Here is a 21,565-nt window from a genome sequence, read left to right on the forward strand (position 1 = left end):
TTATTTGAACTGCTGTCCCAGTGGAAATAGAAGTTTGACACTGCTGTTGTGATAATTTGGGAGGGTGTACCCAAACTCCACCGGCGCTGTATCTGCTCATTACTTGGTGTAGAGTGGCTTGTACACTGTGAATGGGATGGAGACACTGCAGCCGAGAGTTGGTTAAGGACACGAAATAGCTTTTATACAGGCAGATTGGTGCAGTAATGAAGTGCCCTTGAAGAGGGTTACACAATTAGTTGAACCTGGATCGAATGCATGCACTGACGAGCGGCCACACCACTGTGAACATCACACTGGGTGGTGAAGCTGCACTTTAAAGAAATGCTTGAAATAAGCTACACACTGTCTATTTGATTTTTCAGGTGGTTATTGAGCAACAAAGGATGTTTGCCCAGTATATCAGACTCATCCAGTTGTGGATAAATTATCTCCTATGTACAACTAATATGAAGACATTTCAACCTTACCATTAAGATGAAAGTAGAGAATCTCCTCAACAATATTCTATGACTTCAAAATCAAATATGGACTCCCTCACCCATCTCCCTACCTTCCGAATTCTTAAACTTTATCTTGATTGAGTAAAAGAAGCAAACTCTCAATAGAACAAAAATGGAAGAAATGAGTCCAAGCAGAAAAGAGGCAGAATAGTCACTGTAATTTGAGTGTGTTTCCTGTTTGGTATGTGGTAACATGCCTCCCCCATCATGTGCAGAGCGTAGATGAGAATACTGAGTTTCCTGTCTCGTCATTGTGTATTCTACACATACAAAGCCTCTCGGTCCCTTTGATGTTTGTTCCCGTCTCGACAATATGTATCCCTGCTATGTATGCATACAACAAACTGTCTCGCACATGACAAACTGTCTCGCATATTGATGGTTCCTGTCTTTATCCCTACGTGGGTAATCTGTATTCCTGTATACATGAGACAAAATGCTGACTTGTGTGAAACACAGACAAAGGCTCTCTCTCTCTTATATATATATATATATACGAGGGCTGTCCATAAAGTATAGGTCCTTTTTATTTTTTTCAAAAACTATATGGATTTCATTCATATGTTTTTACGCCAGACATGCATGAACCCTCGTGCGCATGCGTGAGTTTTTCCACGCCTGTCGGTGACGTCATTCGCCTGTGAGCACTCCTTGTGGGAGGAGTCGTCCAGCCCCTCATCGGAATTCCTTTGTCTGAGAAGTTGCTGAGAGACTGGCGCTTTGTTTGATCAAAATTTTTTCTAAACCTGTGAGACACATCGAAGTGGACACGGTTCGAAAAATTAAGCTGGTTTTCAGTGAAAATTTTAACGGCTGATGAGAGATTTGAGGTGATTCTGTCGCTTTAAAGACTTCCCACAGTGCGAGACTTCGCTCAGCGCTCTCAGGCAGCGTCATCAGCCTGTTTCAAGCTGAAAACCTCCACATTTCAGGCTCTATTGATCCAGGACGTCGTGAGAGAACAGAGACGTTTCAGAAGAAGTCGGTTTCAGCATTTTATCCGGATATTCCACTGTTAAAGGAGATTTTTTTAATGAAAGACGTGCGGACGGGTCCGCGCTTCGGGACGCAGCCGACGCGGTGCTGCGGCACAGGAAAACACCTCGTGTTGATAACCATTTGTAAAATCCAGGCGGCTTTCGATGGCTTTCAGTGGAGTGAGTATATGAGAAATTGTTTAACAGCAGGACATGTTCCAACTTGTCCTTAAGGCTTTCAACAGAGGTGTTTTTCCTGTGGCGGAGCGTCGCGTCGGCTGCGTCCTGACGCGCGGACCCGTCCGCACGTCTTTCATTAAAAAAATCTCCTTTAACAGTGGAATATCCGGATAAAATGCTGAAACCGACTTCTTCTGAAACTTCTCTGTTCTCTCACGACGTCCTGGATCAATAGAGCCTGAAATGTGGAGGTTTTCAGCTTGAAACAGGCTGACGACGGCGGCTGAGAGCGCTGAGCGACGTCTCGCACCGTGGGAAGTCCTTAAAGCGACAGAATCACCTCAAAATCTCTCATCAGCCATTAAAATTTTCACTGAAAACCAGCTTAATTTTTCGAACCGTGTCCACTTCGATGTGTCTCACAGGTTTAGAAAAAATTTTGATCAAACAACGCGCCAGTCTCTCAGCAACTTCTCAGACAAAGGAATTCCGACGAGGGGCTGGACGACTCCTCTCACAAGGAGTGCTCACAGGTGAATGACGTCACCGACAGGCGTGGAAAAACTCACGCATGCGCACGAGGGTTCAAGCATGTCTGACGTAAAAACATATGAATGAAATCCATATAGTTTTTGAAAAAAATAAAAAGGACCTATACTTTATGGACAGACCTCGTATATATATATATATATATATATATATATATATATATATATATATATATACGCACACACCTCTGTTGTATGTTCTCACTCAGCAGGTACAGATGCTTGAAATGTTATACGCACACTGCTGTGCAAAAACTTTTTCAAGATGACATATTGCACAACAACTCATCAACACTGTGGAAAACAGTTGCTTGGAAGATTGAAGGAAATCAACACAAAAACATCCTGTTTTTAAGGGCCTGTCGCACCTTGACGATTAACCAGCGTCTTCCGACAGCCCAGTTTCCACCAAGTGGTTCAAGTCGGTACTGCAACATGTGGTGCGTGTCAGAAACAGAGTAATTTAACATTATTTTATTTTTTTATTTTCATTTTTTTATCTTGGTGGACCATTTTCATTGTGTACAAAATGCTGATGAGTGGACTGGCTGTGGGAAACACTGCCGTGAATGAATGGAGGGCTGTCTTCAAGCGCCGGCTGCTTCCCAATCAGCTGACCTGATCAGCGGATGATCAGGTCTGCTGATCATGTCATCACAGAGCTGAATAATGAAACGCTGTGATGATTTAAACTTTTAAAACGCCAGTCGACCACTATCAGGTGTGATCTGAAGGAAGTGCTGTGTGATCTGTCGGTGTGATCTGTTGGCATGGTGATCACCAACAGCCACTTTAAATGTTTAAACAGAGCATTAATCAGGTGTGATCACCCTGATCGATCGATCAGGTCATCTGATGATCACACCACAGCCACGGCGCTTTGAAAGTTGAAATCATCACAGCGCTTCTGTGTGATCAGAGCGCAGCACCGGCTGAGAAACGCATCTGCTGCAGAAAAAACCCACAGAGGGACTTGCTTTAAAACACTACACTTCCAGCCACAAATTAAAGGATTTCCCGAGGTCATTTTCAAAAATCAGGAGCTTTATGTGGATTCATGTCCGTCTGTGATGGTGAACAGGTCAGCTACTCGTGTGTGAATGAAACAGTTGTTCTGCATACAGACCGCAGCTTTCAGACAATCAGTGGCCAGCATTAATGGACAGATTTAGACTTACAGTGAGGAAAATAAGTATTTGAACACCCTGCGATTTTGCAAGTTCTCCCACTTAGAAATCATGGAGGGGTCTGAAATTTTCATCTTAGGTGCATGTCCACTGTGAAAGACAATGAAAAAAAAATCCAGAAATCACAATGTATGATTTTTTAATAATTTATTTGTATGTTATTGCTGCAAATAAGTTTTTGAACACCTGTGAAAATCAATGTTAATATTTGGTACAGTAGCCTTTGTTTGCAATTACAAAGGTCAAACGTTTCCTGTAGTTTTTCACCAGGTTTGCAAACACTGCAACAGGGATTTTGGTCCACTCCTCCATACAGATCTTCTCTAGATCTTTCAGGTTTGGCGTTTCAGCTCCCTCCAAAGATTTTCTATTGAGTGCAGGTCTGGAGACTGGCCAGGCCACTCCAGGACCTTGAAATGCTTCTTACGGAGCCCCTCCTTAGTTGCTCTGGCTGTGTGTTTGGGGTCACTGTCATGCTGGAAGACCCAGCCATGACCCATCTTCAATGCTCTTACTGAGGGAAAGAGGTTGTTTGCCAAAATCTCGCAATACATGACCCCATCCATCCTCCCTTCAATACGGTGCAGTCGTCCTGTCCTCTTTGCAGAAGAGAACCCCCAGAGTATGATGTTTCCACCCCGATGCTTCACGGTTGGGATGGTTTTCTTGGGGTTGTTCTCATACTCTAGACATGGCAAGTGGAGTTGATTCCAAAAAGCTCTATTCTGGTCTCATGTGACCACATGACCTTCTCCCATGCCTCCTCTGGATCATCTAGATGGTCACTGGTGAAGTTCAAATGGGCCTGGACATGTGCTGGCTTGAGTAGGGGGACCTTGCTGCCCTGCAGGATTTTAAACCATGACAGCATCATGTGTTACTAATGTAATCTTTGTGACTGTGGTCCCAGCTCTCTTCAGGTCATTGACCAGGTCCTCCTGTGTAGTTCTGAGCTTTCTCAGAATCATCCTTACCCCACAAAGTGAGATCTTGCATGGAATCCCAGACCGAGGGAGACTGACAGTCATCTTGTGTTTCTTCCACTTTCTAATAAATAATCATAACAGTTGTCTTCTACCAAGCTGCTTGCCTGTTGTCCTGTAGTCCATCCCAGCCTTGTACAGGTCTACAGTTTTGTCCCTAGTGTCCTTAGACAGCTCTTTGGTCTTGACTATGGTGGACAGGTTGAAGTGTGATTGATTGAGTGTGTGAACAGGTGTCTTTTATACAGGTAACAAGTTCAAACAGGTGCAATTAATACAGGTAAAGAGTGCAGAATAAGAGGGCTTCTTAAAGAAAAATGAACAGGTCTGTGAGAGCCAGAATTCTTGCTGGTTGGTAGGTGTTCAAATACTTATTTGCAGCAGTAACATACAAATAAATTATTTAAAAAATCATACATTGTGATTTCCGGATTTTTTTTTTTTTTTTTTTTAGATTATGTCTCTCACAGTGGACATGCACCTAAGATGAAAATTTCAGACCCCTCCATGATTTCTAAGTGGGAGAACTTGCAAAACCGCAGGGTGTTCAAATACTTATTTTCCTCACTGTATGAGTAAATTACAAGAAATGTGTGCCAACAATCACATAACTTACCTACTACTTCTGTCCAGCATGTGCCGGACGTGTGAGTCACACGCTGGTACTCGTTGAAAATTTTCAGCATGCCCAAAGTTTTTTGAGGAACTCAACTTATCAGGACGTACATCAGCAAACTTCAGTGTGTTTCAATCTGCTCTTAACTTATAAAAAACTTACCCTCAACTTATTGGACTTATGCCAGTGTCTTTTTAATACAGTTGGCATATGCTGGCTAAGTCATCAAGGTGTGACAGGGCCTTTACATGAGCCATATAATCATATTAGGACAGTGTGCAATGAATGACTTCTTCTCCAGCAGTAACACTACAGCATTATTAGATTGACTCAAACTCACCAACAGATGCCCATTCCACCCCACGAACCCAGTCTTCATGTCCTTGCAGTGATCTGACTTTCTTGAGCTGGTACAGAGCAGTTATAGCAAATTAATGATGCTTTGTGCCTCAAATTTCAGAACAAAAAAAAAACAAACAGATTAAAGTGATGGTTACCCCCCCTCCTCAATATAAATATATACATAAAAAGAAAAAGAAATTTAAAAAAACATTTGAGATGCTGTCTGAGCTTACCTGTGTGTCAGCTTGTACGTATAGATGGACACAAGACTCATCACCCCCACAGGCCAATATGGGAACTGCAAGAGATGAACGTCAGGCTTCACACACACAAGGCAATGTGTGTACATTTACATGCACATATAGGTTTGATACAGATAACCGCGGGGGATAAAACAAACAGATGACAGGTGCATGAAAGAGGAAAGAAAAATGACTCAAGACATTTCAAATGCAGACAGTATTTGAATAGGACATTTGGTTAAAGACGCTAAAGCTGTGGTATAAATGAGACGGATGACATAAGAGGGTTGTGTGTGTTGTGTGTGTGTGTGTGTGTGTGTGTGTGTGTGTGTGTGTGTGTGTGTGTGTTGTGTGTGTGTGTGTGTGTGTGTGTGTGTGTGTGTGTGTGTGTGTGTGGGGCACACAACGTAATGGTTGTTTATGGAAGAAGCGCTTAGGCTTACCTTTGCTGCCTGGCAACAGTGCCAGAGACACATCCATCATGAAGCCACTGCCAAACGATAAGGTATGGAGGCACTCGGCTAAAAAAAACACAAGGATTTAAACTTTATGAAAGCACAGTGTGAGAATACTGAATGATAACATTATTCCACAAAACGTGGTTTTCTGCTCTGCAAAAACCATCTCAATTGTCTCCATGCAGATTTCTATAACTGGTCTTTGGTGTTGGTACTTGTTTTGACCTTTCCAGTATAGAAAGGGTGTTTCTGCCATTTCTCAGAGTTTGCACCAGTATATCATGGTTTATATTTGTATCTAGTGACACCCTGGAGGTTATGTCCAGTGCAATGCAAATACACGTTATCTTCTTAACTGTCAAACAGCATCAGGGTTCATCTGCGCTGACAGGTGCACAGAAAACAGTTACCAATGTGACAGCTGGAATGCCACAGATAGTTAACGTTATGGAAAAAAACAAAGCAATATTGCCATAAAAAAAAAACCTGCTGTGATTGTGTTAACTTATAATTAAGGAAATGAAAACACTGCCTAGAAAGCTGACAGTATGAGCAATCAGTTCAGTCCTAAAATGTGTCAAACATCAACTTTGTTTAATATATAACTGGCAAACTGCTGTGCTTTTGCTTTACACATAAAATACGGTCATCATTAAACAGTCTATTATACAGTAAATGTAAGTAAAAAGAAAAACGTATCCAGTTTATCACAGTGCTGCAGTGAAGATGAGCAATCCTTCTTGTGAACAATGTCATTTATTCTTGCAGCCACTAGAGAGCCCTATATCTATCTTTTTTCAAGCTGCAAGTCAGTTACGTTATGCATAATGTTATGCATCTACCACCGCAGAGTCCACAGGAGAGCTGTCTCCATCATTAAAGACCCCACTCACCCCCAACATGGACTATCCACACTCCTCCCCTCAGGCCGCAGGTTCAGGAATGTGAGATGCAGAACCATCAGGTTCAAGAACTCCTTCTTTCCCACAGCCATTAGACTGTTAAACAGCTAAACAGCTGAACACCCCCCCCCCCCCTTTAAGGACAGAGCCCCCATCACTGGTCACTTTATCTTCTATTGGACACTTTACTATATTACGGACACTTTATTCAATTACACTACGATACCTGTTAACTTGAATCCATTGGCTCAATTGCACTAAATTGCACGAAACCATTTACTGCTGAATGTTGCACAAAACAGTGAATGTGCACTGATGCACTATCATGTACATATCATGGAGGACAATACACAAGCATATTTTATATTTCCCTTCTTACAGTGTATATTTCTTTTTATTACATTATTACATTTTATTACATTGTTTGTTATATTCTATTGCTCTTACCAGCATGCTTATTTTATGTTACTTCATTTTTCCCCCCACTTATATTTAGATATTTTATACTTAGTTTTATATATAAAGAATTTCATTGCACAGGGAAACATGTTTCTTTACTGTGCATATGACAATAAAAGCTTTGAATCTTTGAATATAGTATTTTAGATGGCCTGTATCAAAAACCTAAGGGGACAGTGTGGAAATGCAATAATTTCCACACATTTTTCTGACCTTATGAAATAGCAACAACCAAAAACTACAAGTGTCCAAAATGATACCATCAAGTGACCACAACCACTTCACAGACTGACCTGTTATTCTGACATTTTGAAGCATTACCTTCTTTAACATCTTTACAGCTCCACAGTCTCACTGTGGAGTCTGAAGCTGAGGAGGCCACCAAGATCTTTGAGTCTTCCACATAGATGGCATCCACAGCACAAACAGGCCCAGTGTGACCTTTGCACTCAACAGACTGGATCAACTGGAAACAACAGATTTCATTTGTACAACAAATTTAACCTGATGTCCATTAAGAACAGTAGAAACTCCTTTGAACAGTGACGCAAGAGGGAACTAACCCTTCCAGTTTGAACCTTCCAGACAATGAGGCGATTGTCTGAACCTCCTGAAACAAGGTGACACTCTGGAGCTGCAACAAAAACAAATACATAAATTTAGAACTTTCCAAATGCAAAGTGAAAGGACAAAGCATTAAGCCACCAACAGATTAAATTTATTTCAATGCCAAGTTGAAAATGAAAGTAGCTAATGAGTAAGTGCTAGCAATAGTAGTTAAGATATGGTACTAATGGAGATGATTTCCTTGATCCCAGAAGCTTTCAGAATGCCTACCACAAATTTTTCAGACATTTTCAGAGATTACACATTTGAAAATTTAAATATTTCATAACTAACATCTGGCTGGTGCTATGAAACAAGAGACAGCACTCGAAAATGACACTACAACAAGCTCTTTAGCTGCTATATCTTTTGACATATGGCCATTTAAAGTTGCAAGAGTGCACTGATTAGCTGAAACATCTTTAGTATCTCACTAATTAAGAGGAAGTGAGCAAAAATATTAGACTTGTGGGTGTTACGGCCAATCATCCCGCAGAGATTTACAAAAGCCTGAGAGACGGCAGCTTCTTCGATGATTTGACATGGAATGCCCCTAAATCTGAAGAGGTGTGAGTAATTTTAAAAGGCTGTTAAAGTTTATCCCTGACCTTCTGGTTGGCAATAACCCACTCTACCAACCGAGCTGGGGTTTGACCTCGTGACTCCATAAACCCTTTGCTGGAGTTTCTCAATTTCAAAGGCCGAGGATGCAGAGAAGTGAAGGACACAGTTGAGATAACTAAACATCTCCACAAATTAAAACACTTTCACCTCATACAGATACACAATTCAATTTATTTCATTTTACTTCTGACAGTCGAGTCCTAAAAAGTCACTGAAAGCTATTGTGTGTTGATCCCTGACAATCGCAATGTAGACAAAGAAAGAGACTACAATTTGTTTGTGTTATGTTAAGTTCTGTGACTCATTAGATTTTGTGACCTCAATCTTTTTTTTTTTTTCCTGCCAGGTCGCTGGTCAGGTCGCAGTGGCAGTAGAACAAGCAGCTCATACCACACTTCCCTATCCTTAGCTAAGTCTTCTAACTCCTCCTGGGGGATTCAGAGGAGTTCCTAAACCATCTGGGAAATATAATCCCTAGAAACGTGTCCTGGGTATTCTCCGAGCCCTCCTACAGTTAGATGCGCCTTGAAGACCTCTCTCACTAGATGCCCGAACCACATCAGCTGGCTCCTTTTGAGGCAAAGAAGCGGCAATTCTAATCTGAGTCCCTCTCAATATTTTGGTTTCTCACCCAGTCCCTGAACGCAGCCACAGATACTCGACTGATGTCCACCCCTTGTATCCATGACCTTGTTGTTGTCGGTCATCACCCAAAGTTTATGACCACAGATGAGGACAGGAGCGTAAAGCGAGTGGTAAATTGTGAGCCTCGCCTTCTGGCTCAGCTCTTTCTTTGCCACGACTGTCTAGCAAAAGGTCCAGAGGACGTTAGGCGCAGCCCCAGTCAGTCAGTGATCTCACTCATACCCCTGCCATTCTGAGGCCTGATGAGTCATTACAGCTATATGCCACATATACATGTCATGTTAGACTCACAACACTGTAATTTGCCAGAGTGAGAACAGAAATGAGGTGGCTAGGTGGTGTAAAAGTATTGTTTGTAAGAATATTTAGTTTACATTCCCAAAAATACCCAGATTTAAGATAAACAGCATTTAGCTGAAAAAAAAAAATGGTATATTTTGTCACGTGTGTATGTTTCCAAGTGGCTGCAGTATCCCAAAAGATGAATTCTACAGCTACGGTAGGAGAGTTATAGTTACAGCATTGTTCTAATGAACAATGCTACTTTGTCGAAACGTCCAACTGCACAATGAATTTATAGGCACAACTGTCAAGTGGTTTACAGTAGTTATAAATTGCACTGTAGCCAGTATCTTCTCATTGGAATGGTGTGAAACCAGCAAAAATAGGATGCAGGATTAATCTAAACAGAACTTGATTGGTAACACCAAATGCACAAAGTCCACAAAGCTAATACCATGCTAACATTAGAATACTAATACAGAGAATATCAACCAAAAAAAAAGCCACGAACAATAAGTAAATTCAACTATTCAAAATCGAGTATTAACTTTAATAAAGTGGAAAACGATTAATACTCTGCCAAAAAAAGAGAGACATTTTTGTGTTGTGTGCATGCGCACTAAGCCTTGGTAGGACGACTCACTCTCAATAGGGAGGATAAAATGTTCAGTAGAGGACCTAGCTGAGACATGATCGCACATCATTTAGGAGAGGATAACTTAACTGTTCTAGAATAATATGACCCCAACAAACAACTTGTGATATAGCTTCATCCAGGACGAACAGCCCGAAAATGACCTTTTCATCCTTACTTCAAATACAGCTGTACATATTTCCTGAACTGCAGCAGCTATAGATTTTCCAAGGTATTCAAAATGGTCAGTATGACTAGTACATGTTTGGGAGGGTCATAGAAAAGTACAAAATTTCTATTTTGTTATTTTAAGAGAAAATGGCTAAAAGAAGTGAGTCAACGTATTCTTATTACCGCACATCGACAGAAAATGAACATTTGCCAAATATAATGACATTTTATTTTTCATTCATAATGTTATCAATGGTCCAGCTGAGTGGACATGTTTGTAACTCCATGAAAAATAGGTAGGTACACAAGAAAGATTTTAAGTGCACAGTTAATTTCATGCCTAAAGAGAAATAAAAACACCTTGGAAAAAAATCTTGAATGAGGTTCTCATAATTATCTCCGCCAAGGAGGTTATGTTTTCGGTCGCGTTTGTTTGTTTGTCTGTCTGTCAGCAGGATAACTCAAACACTGGTACATACATGCTATCCAGTCACAGCAGATGAAAATTTTTTTTTACTACAGAGCAAACATCACTGTTAGACTTTTTTAGGTTCAATGATTCCACAGCGTGTAGATGTTATGGTGTCAGTGACCCCATGGCCTTGGTGGAGGTTTGCACTCTCTGAGTGCTTCTAGTTCATGCATGAAAGGGTTAAAGTGAAAAATACAAAACTTATTTCTTTAGCAGACAGCAGTATCTAGAGATCTAAATGTTTTAAAGATTATCAGGGAAATTTCTCAACATGCACATAATTTAAGCCCAGAATGTTTAAGTTACTAAATACGTTGCGATTCCGGACTGCATGTTGGTCATTTGACATAATGTTTTCTAGCAGTTTTCTCTTAAAATATCAAAATTTGTTGTGTGGGCCGCTGAAGAGGAGGTACTGCTGGCCCACCACCACTAGAGGGCGCCCTGCCTGGAGTGCGGGCTCCAGGCACCGGAGGGCGCTGCCGCCTTACAGGAGCAGCCAGGATGACAGCTGTCACCCATCACCGGAGACAGCTGATCCCAATCACTACGGAGGTATATCAGCAGGACGGCATCTCCACCTCATTTGCCGAGATATCGTTTCTACCAGAGAGGTAACGTATCAAAGCAAATAGAGTGCATCTTTTGGATTGAGCTAGTTTTTTGGATTACTGTTCCAACGAGAGGTGGAGGTACCTTTCCTGCTGTTCGGAGTCCTGGGTGCATACGCGCCCCCATCTAACTGTTCTTTGCTCCTCGCCAGCAGTACCAGGTCCGACACGCGGAGGCAGTGGCCACCTGGGAGTTCGGGACTTGGCGGCTCCAGTATTCCCGGGGTCCTGTGTCGGAGGAAGCCGTGTGGTTCCGGTCTTACCTTGGAGAGGCGTCTCCTATCTTCGAGCCTGCCCACACGACACTTTTGTGAATTGACTGTTGTCCATTGCTGTGATTGGTTGTATTCGTTGTGCACATTCACAACAGTAAAGCGTTGTTATTTTGACTTACTCCATTGTCCGTTCATTTGCGCCCCCTGTTGTGGATCCGTGTTCCTACACTTTCCCAACAAAAATTAGAAGTTTTATACTCTTCTATGACCCTTCTAAACATGTACTGGTCATTCTGAACATTTTGAATACCCTGGAAAATCTGTAGCTGATGCAGTTAATGAAATACAGCTGTATTTAAAGCAACACTCGGGCCAAAAAAAGGGCGTGCTCATTTACCGTGTCATTAAAAAAGTTTGTATAGACAGTACATAAAAGCACACCAAAAGTTAAAAACCATCACAATAATAATCAATAAAACACTATAATAATACTAACTTGTACATATAATACATAAAAACACACAGGCGGCTTCACGGGAGTGATGTGGCGCCGACCTCGAGAATAGAGTGAATCAATTTTGTGTCATCTGCAAAAAAATGTACTCTTTGCTGAAAGAACACCTGACAAATCATTAACAAAGACTAGGAACAAAACAAGTCCTATGACCGATCCCTGAGCACAGTTCACAGTGAAGTCACCGCACTGTGAGCTCGCCGCAGGTGAAGTCACCCCACTGTGTTTTGAGTGAAGTCACCCCAATCCAGGTGAAGTCATCCCACTCTAGTAACACAATATTTCAATTCTGATATGTTCATGTAGTAAATTATTTATACACACCAGTGGCATAATACACTATTCTTAGTCAAGTGTTGTTAGTGAAATGACGTTTAAGTTAGAGGAATGTAATTGTCAGGTAAAGACTAGGAACAAAACATGTCCTATGACCGATCCCTGAGCATAGTTCACAATGAAGTCACCGCACTGTGAGCTCACCGCAGGTGAAGTCACCCCAATCCAGGTGAAGTCATCCCACTCTAGTAACACAATATTTCAATTCTGATATGTTCATGTAATAAATTATTTATACACACCAGTGGCATAATACACTATTCTTAGTCAAGTTTTGTTAGTGAAATGACGTTTAAGTTAGAGGAATGTAACTGTCAGGTAAAGACTAGGAACAAAACATGTCCTATGACCGATCCCTGAGCACAGTTCACAGTGAAGTCACCCCACTGTGTTTTGAGTGAAGTCACCCCAATTCAGGTGAAGTCATCCCACTCTAGTAACACAATATTTCAATTCTGATATGTTCATGTAATAAATTATTTATACACACCAGTGGCATAATACACTATTCCACAAAGTGACAAGTTTTGTTAGCGAGATGATGTTTTAAGGTAGGGGAATGTAATTGTCAGGTAAAAAGCCCACTGATGGGAGAAGCAGGGAGCACTGGCCAGTTCTATACATCACACCGGCATATCCTTAATGTTGAAGGCTGGATAGCTGGAGTGGGGTGACTTCACCTGGGTGAGTTTGCAGTGAGGTGACTTCACTCGCTACCCCTGAACACATATGCCAAGTTGTTCAGTGGGTTCATATCAGTCTAGACCAGTTGAGTTATCCTCGCTTACATGATATGCATACATGTCTCAGCTAGGTCCTAGACTAGTTAGGACACCGCTGTGTTTTGTCTGGTCCCACTCACCGCAGTCCTGCCTGTGGACCCACTGGACTGTATTGACTCTGCCTGTGTGTCCATTCAGCACAGAGACAACTCTTCTCCCCTAAAAACAACAACAAGGTGTCAGGTAACAACATCAACGCGCTCCTCTGACAAAATGACGCTCATTACAAACGTCAGTGTACCTGAGGGTCGTACAGAACCACCGAGTGACATGTTCCAAAGGCAAGGAGTCCTCCACGGCTCCAAGAAACAACATTTGGTGTTCTGTTAGCACAGCAAGCTACATGGCATGTTTCTATGACAGGAGTCGCCATTTTCCTCTATGACGTCGTCGTCTTCTTCTTCTTCTTCTAGGACGCTTAACCGGCATCCTAATTGTGGCATTGCTGCCACCTACTGCATGGGTTCGTAATAGCAGTACTAAATTCTCTCGAGTCCGTTTTCCCCCAAAAATTCACAAAATTTTAATCGGTTTATTGTCATTATATATTACAATAATTGTAATCTTTAAAGTGAGGACATTTTACTTTAAGAAGAGGAAATAAAAAATAAAAATACTTGTTTGCCCACAGTTTGCCTTGTACCCACTGCCAACGCTGTGGAGCCAGGGGTTTGACTCTTCCCACTCCCATCTGTGCATTTGCAAACATTTTTGCTTCTTCGGATATTGTTTTGGGTGTAGACATACCAGGCAACCCGTGACAGGACCAGAAAGATGGGCACACGGAGACGCAGACGTGAAAGTCTGAGGTCTATCCGCTGTACCTCGCATCAGGTCCTCCCTACTTTTATTTTGTTCATTATTCAGTTTTGATGAGTGTGTGAGGGACATTTATGAAAATACGGAACAATACGGGAACAATATGGGACGCAACAATTAATTGTCAAATAAAGGACAATTCTGTATTTGAAGGGACGGTTGGCAACCCTATCTGTGGCGCTCCAAAACTGCTTTGTTTATGTGTTTATATAACACGTTTCTCATATATTACATAAAAGCTAGCGAGAACTGAAAACACAGTTTTTGTAACCTGATAACACCTCTGAAGTAATTTACAAGACATTTCGAGGACATTAGCGTGGTGATGTCACATGCTGGTCTAGCTAGCTGCTAACTGTGCTCCATTTGTGTGTAAATATAAGCTCCGTCTCATATATTAAGTAAAAGCTAGTGAGAAATAAACATTTGTAACCTGATAACACCTCTAGAGTGATTTACAAGACATTTTGTGGATGTCAGCATGCACGCTAACTTCCGCTCTAGTCAAAAGCTCATCATGCACACACACTCTCCAGCAGACTGTTAAAATGTAAATAAAGTATTGTTTATGACTGATTAATATAGGGGCTTTATTGAACATGTACAAATTGTATGTAACAGGATCTTAGTAATTAATGTAAATAACAACAAATGTATAATTTATATATATATATATATATATATATATATATATATATATATATATATATATATATATATATATATATATATATATATATATATATGTAATCGAGTCCGGGGTTCGATCCCACCGCTGTCCTGGCTACAAAGGTCCTCCAGTCACATAAATAAAAATAAAGTGAAATAATAGGAATCAGCTCAGCACAGACAGATGGATGGACGGATGGATGCAAAGCCTTCGCAATACCCGATGGCCATATTTGATGGCCTCGGGTGAAAAGGCAATGCTTCCCTCTCCCACTTGACCCTATGTCTAAAATACTTACTACAGAAACTTTCAGGCCTATTCTTCTAAAGTCTGAGAGAAGCTCTTGCCTTTCACTGGAATATTTATTACAATACATGAGAACATGTTGCACTGTCTCTGGCCTTGGTCATTCCAAACATGGTCCATCATGAAGCTTTCCTAGGAGGAAGAGTATAGTATTCAAGAAAGTATGACTAATTCTTTAATAATTTTTGGCCAACCTATCCACCTTCTCATTTGTTAGGATACCTATATGTGCTGGACCCCATATAAATGTTATCTTTCCTTGCTACATCCCTTCATTCACCTTCTTCGTGTTCCAAATTTCACCCAACCCCACTGCGAAGCAAAACAAGTGCCTCGTGTTTCCCAATATTTGTCATCATTTCCACTCTGTGGCTGTAATTTATAAAGCTGTTCACACACGATGCATCATACTGCCATTGTTAAGCGGACTGCCTTCGAAAATTTATGTTTAAAATGATGCTCATGATTTAAGACTTCCTTTTCGCTCAGTGCCCTGCCACCTTATGGCCACTAGATGGCAGAAGGTAATCAGAAAATCAAATCAGGTTTTATCAGACCATTCTTTTATAAATCACATTACTAAGTAGTTTTTTGAAGATTTATTGAAATCAAACTGTAATTAAAAGAATAACCTGCGACTTCACTCTGGTAAATATGATTTATGTTCATATACACTACACCTGGTGAAGATGAAGATTCTCAGTTAAGATAGAAGATCTCTGAAGTTTAAAGAAAATGAATTACCTGCGCTTTTGTAAAGTCATTTTTTTTTCTGTGTCTTAAAACTTAGATGAACTGAATGAGAACATTTCTGTATCCAACCTTCTGAGTCATTGAAAGATCACTGGCTGTAAAAGTGATCATTTTATTATGTTGTATCACCTTATTCTGTTTGTTGTATTTCTCTGTATGTTAGAGTGGTCTTACTTTGATATTAAAAACCATCACTTTCATACATATATATATATAACTTATTTATTTATTTGTTGTTGAAAGACACATGATATTTACATGGCAAATTAATGTCATACAACAATAATGCAAGTAAAAGCCTAAAAGCACAGTATATTGTATAATATAATATAATATAATATAATATAATATAAAATCAACTCTGCAGTTCTGGAATAGATAATAGATACATGTTCTACTATGATATGCTATACTATACTAAACTATACCATTCTGCACAACACTATACTATGCTATAGTAAACTGCAGTATGGTACTATACAATGCTATGCTACACTGTACTGTGACATACTATTCTACACTATTCTCTGCTATATGGTACTACACTGTGCTGTTGTACTATACTATGTAATCCTATACTATGCTAAAGGATATTACAGATGTAGTATAGTATAGTAGCATTTAGCATACTATGCATGGTATAGTGTAACATATTATAGTACAGCACAGTGCAATGTAGTATGGTATGGCATATCTTAGTATAGTATAGTATAGCACAATATAGTATTGTATGGTATAGCAGCATAACATAGTATAGTACAGTATAGTACAGTACAGTAGAGCACAATACAGTATAGCACAATATGGTATATCACAATATAGCATAGTATGGTATGACGGCATAACATAGTATAGTATAGTATAGCACAGTATAGCACAATATAGTATTGTATGGTATGGCGGCATAACATAGTATAGCATAGTATAGCATAATATGGTACAGTACAGTAGAGCACAATACAGTATAGCACAATATAGTATAGTATGGTATGGTGGCATAACATGGAATAGTATAGTATAGTATAGTGCAGTATAGCACAATACAGTATTGTATGGTATAGCGGCATAACATAGTATAATATAGTATAGTATAGTGCGGTACAGTATAGCACAATACAGTATAGCACAATATAGTATAGTTTGGTATAGCGGCATAGTATAGTATAGTATAGTACAGTATAGTATGCAAATAATGAATGTTTACGAGTACATTGGTAAGAATATTTCATGAGGTGAAAGATGGAACTTGGCTCCACCTCGCTGAATGGAACATTTCATCTTTTATACATTTAAGCTAAGCGCCATCACCACTAGCGTGAGCGCACCCGATGGTCGTGGCGTGCAATAGCACAAAAAGTATAGTACCAAAATTGCATGCTAAATAACACCAAAATTGCACAGTAAATAGAACACAATGGCAAATGATATGAATAATTCATGTCACATGACATACAAACCACCAATTAAAAGAGACATATCTATTCAGGCATTATATAATATAGTATAGTACAGTATAATACAGTACATGATGGTACAGTACAGTATGGTACAGCATAGTATAGTTTGGTATGGCATAGTTTAGTATAGCATAAGTATAGAATAGTATAGTATGGTGCAGTGCAGTACAGTACAGTTATACCGTAGTACATCAACCTTCCATACATCCATCTATTTTCCAAAACTCCTTATTTAATGCATCAACCTACAATCAAAAGCAACACTGTATTATACTACAAAATCTAAAAACAAAAGCAAACTTGAGAACAAATGCACACAGTGGTTTTATTAACCACATTGTCTTTTTTCATCAAGCTGTTCAGAAGCTTAACCTAATAGAGAATATTGTACTTATCCACAGTCATTAACAAAAAAAAACAAACACTCCTGACAGTTTTCATTATTTTATGTTCGCGTCATTTCCAATATCAAAGCCACATCACGCACTCCGCTGTCCGGTGAAAAGTGTTGACTGAGGGTGGCTGCTCACAGCTGAGCTTGCTGTCAGCCACAACAGTGGTGTTTGTTAAAAATAAATAAATAAATAAATAAAACAACCCTAGGCCTTTCAGATTTCAAAGGCTGAGATGACATTATTGTCACGAGGAGTTTCCAGGCGCCCGTTTGATATGATCAGAAGGAGAAACGTGACAGCGTCTGTGAACCCTTGAGACGACGTGATAGATGACAATGCAGCCAAGATGAAGAGGAGTGGAAGCAGAGAGCACGTGGAGGTGAGGCGGGGCGGAGGGAGAGGCGTTGGCCGGCCTTGATCTGTGCCGTCCTGCGATATGTGAGTGTGACAAAGACAAAACAGTGCTGTCAACAAGAGCCGGGCAGGAAATAGATGGTGTTACTGCTGCTGTCCCTCCTCACTCATCTGCCACACAGAGTTTAGACAGACTTGACAGGACGAGACGGGCGACAAGCGAGACGGGTCAGGCGACCTCTCTGTGCTGCGTCGGCTCTCATGTGTGTGTAAAATCATCTCTTTTAGAAAAACATATTTCTACACACATCTCCAAAGAGATGTCTCTTTGGAAAGCCCACATACATAACAAAGAAAGTTAGTAAAAACACTGGTATTTTATTTAAAGTAAAAGATTTATTTGAATGTAATTCATTGTTTATGTTGTATTGCTCAGTGATTCTCCCAAATTTCAGTTATTGTGCTGAAGTCTGGAGAAATACATATAACAGTACCACTAAACCATTGTTTTTGCTACAAAAGAGAGCCATTAGAATAGTCAACAAAAAAGCACACTAACAATCTGTTTATTGCAGCCAGTCAGTTCAAATTGAAAGATTTATTGACTCAAAAATGGCTCTTACAACCCCTGCCAAAAATTATGGAATCACTGGCCTCGGAGGATGTTCATTCAGTTGTTTAATTTTGTAGAAAAAAGCAGATCACAGACATGACACAAAACTAAAGTCATTTCAAATGGCAACTTTCTGGCTTTAAGAAACACTATAAGAAATCAAGAAAAAAAGATTGTGACAGTCAGTAACGGTTACTTTTTTAGACCAAGCAGAGGAAAAAAATATGGAATCACTCAATTCTGAGGAATAAATTATGGAATCACCCTGTAAATTTTCATCCCCCAAACTAACACCTGCATCAAATCAGATCTGCTCGTTGACATTGACCCTATGCCATGACATTGACCCTATGTGTCTTTTTGCAAGGAATGTTTTCACAGTTTTTGCTCTATGGCAAGATGCATTATCATCTTGAAAAATGATTTAATCATCCCCAAACATCCTTTCAATTGTCCAAAATATCAACGTAAACTTGTGCATTTATTGATGATGTAATGACAGCCATCTCCCCAGTGCCTTTACCTGACATGCAGCCCCATATCATCAATGACTGTGGAAATTTACATGTTCTCTTCAGGCAGTCATCTTTATAAATCTCATTGGAACGGCACCAAACAAAGGTTCCAGCATCATCACCTTGCCCAATGCAGATTCGAGATTCATCACTGAATATGACTTTCATCCAGTCATCCACAGTCCACGATTGCTTTTCCTTAGCCCATTGTAACCTTGTTTTTTTCTGTTTAGGTGTTAATGATGGCTTTTGTTTAGCTTTTCTGTATGTAAACCCCATTTCCTTTAGGCGGTTTCTTACAGTTCGGTCACAGTCGTTGACTCCAGTTTCCTCCCATTTGTTCCTCATTTGTTTTGTTGTACATTTTTCAATTTTTGAGACATATTGCTTTAAGTTTTCTGTCTTGACGCTTTGATGTCTTCCTTGGTCTACCAGTATGTTTGCCTTTAACAACCTTCCCATGTTGTTTATATTTGGTCCAGAGTTTAGACACAGCTGACTGTGAACAACCAACATCTTTTGCAACATTGCGTGATGATTTACCCTCTTTTAAGAGTTTGATAATCCTCTCCTTTGTTTCAATTGACATCTCTCGTGTTGGAGCCATAATTCATGTCAGTCCACTTGGTGCAACAGCTCTCCAAGGTGTGATCGCTCCTTTTTAGATGCAGACTAACGAGCAGATCTGATATGATGCAGGTGTTAGTTTTGGGGATGAAAATTTACAGGGTGATTCCATAATTTTTTCCTCAGAATTGAGTGATTCCATATTTTTTCCTCTGCTTGGTCTAAAAAAGTAACCGTTACTGACTGCCACAATCTTTTTTTCTTGATTTCTTGTAGTGTTTCTTAAAGCCAGAAAGTTGCCATTTGAAATGACTTTAGCTTTGTGTCATGTCTGTGATCTGCTTTTTTTCTACAAAATTAAACAACTGAATGAACATCCTCCGAGGCCGGTGATTCCATAATTTTTGGCAGGGGTTGTATTATGTGGAAAGCTAAGCGTGGTATTTTACCAGATGATGTCTTGTTACACAGGCCACTCGCCATAGAAGAAAATATAACTTTTGGGTTAAGTTTTCACAAACTACTATGAAACTACATGTATGGAGTTAAGCTTTGGAATGCACTGACTGACTGAAGAAATTAAATGTACAAATGTTTACAAGTTCAAAAAAAATGTGGGTAAAATTATGAGAGAATACAGTACATTAGAAGAAAAGTGAATGCAACTGCTGAAATGTAAGACAGTTACGTCACTGTTGATGTTTGGTGACTGACAAGGAGACTGTGTTGGGATTGAAATTCTGGACGTTTTGTGGAAGTTCATGGATTTTTTTCTATGAATTTATGAGATAAGGGACAATGTTTACAAGATTTATCTTGTTTCGCTCCGTGTTCATGGAAATTTTTGTTCATGAACGAGTAAAGTAAAGTAAGCATATACATTTGCATTCTTACTAGGGGAGCTATGACCACTACCTTTGCACCCCTGCCAGAACTAAACCAAACCAACTTTTTTTAGATTCCTTAGATGACCCCAAAACACAATCAGGATGTTCCCAAAATTAAAAACTGGCCTCAATCCAATTATCCAAGATGGCGTCCAAAATGGCCACCAAAATAGGGTTTTCACTAAAACACCTTTAACCCCTTAACGCCTGAATTTATATAGCTGTATATAAAAAAATGTTTTGTGTGTCTTTTTGCCTTTAAGTAGATGGTAAATAATGTTGAGATTATTAATTTCACTTTTGCACAAAAACTAAATAGTAATTTTGGTATTTTGGTAATAATTTATGTTATAATGTTATAATAATAATAATGGTATGTTGCAAATTTGCGACAACAGGCATACTGGTCAATTTGGTATGTTGCATATTTGAGTCAAATATTGTAGCATATATGCGACAATAAGCGTTAAGGGGTTAAACAACATATAAACAACTTAAATTTCACAGAGATTCAATGGGAAGACCATTGCAGGTCACAGCAAACTCATTTGTGCCTAAATTCATTCATGGGTTTAAGATTCAAAATGGCGTCCAAAATGGCCACCAATATACCCTTATCATTGAATCTCTGTGATATTTAAGTTGTTTATATGTTGTTTAAAGGTGTTTTAGTAAAAAACCCTATTTTGGCTGCCATCTTGGATGCTATCTTGGATAACTGGCTTGAAGCCAGTTTTTATTTTTGGGAACATCCTGATTGTGTTTTGGGGTCATCTAAGGAACCTAAAAAAGTTGGTTTGGTTTAGTCCTGGGGGTGGAGGGGTGCAAAGGTAATGGTCGTAGCTTCCTTAGTATCTCTGGTGCTCCTTACCTGCTCATAATGATGGATTAGTTTTGTTGAAAGAGGCGCATTCATTTGGAAATTTGGAAGCATCCTGTC

General features: G+C 39.7%; 1 protein-coding gene across 1 annotated transcript in view; it reads right to left on the minus strand.

The window, feature by feature from the left end:
* The window catches only part of elp2 (elongator acetyltransferase complex subunit 2), a 65,713-nt gene extending 52,038 nt beyond the window's left edge, over positions 1–13,675 (minus strand). Inside the window, exons 1-7 of the mRNA XM_034160795.1 lie at positions 13,531–13,675; positions 13,370–13,448; positions 7,961–8,031; positions 7,719–7,863; positions 6,022–6,099; positions 5,570–5,634; positions 5,335–5,401 (exon numbers count right to left, since the gene is read on the minus strand). Coding sequence (XP_034016686.1) covers positions 5,335–5,401; positions 5,570–5,634; positions 6,022–6,099; positions 7,719–7,863; positions 7,961–8,031; positions 13,370–13,448; positions 13,531–13,662 — 637 coding nt within the window. The 5' untranslated portion in view covers positions 13,663–13,675. The remainder of the gene's footprint in view (positions 1–5,334; positions 5,402–5,569; positions 5,635–6,021; positions 6,100–7,718; positions 7,864–7,960; positions 8,032–13,369; positions 13,449–13,530) is intronic.
* Positions 13,676–21,565: the final 7,890 nt, after the last annotated feature.

The sequence above is a fragment of the Thalassophryne amazonica genome, chromosome 20, assembly GCF_902500255.1.
Source record: "Thalassophryne amazonica chromosome 20, fThaAma1.1, whole genome shotgun sequence".
NCBI classification, from domain to species: Eukaryota; Metazoa; Chordata; class Actinopteri; order Batrachoidiformes; family Batrachoididae; genus Thalassophryne; species Thalassophryne amazonica.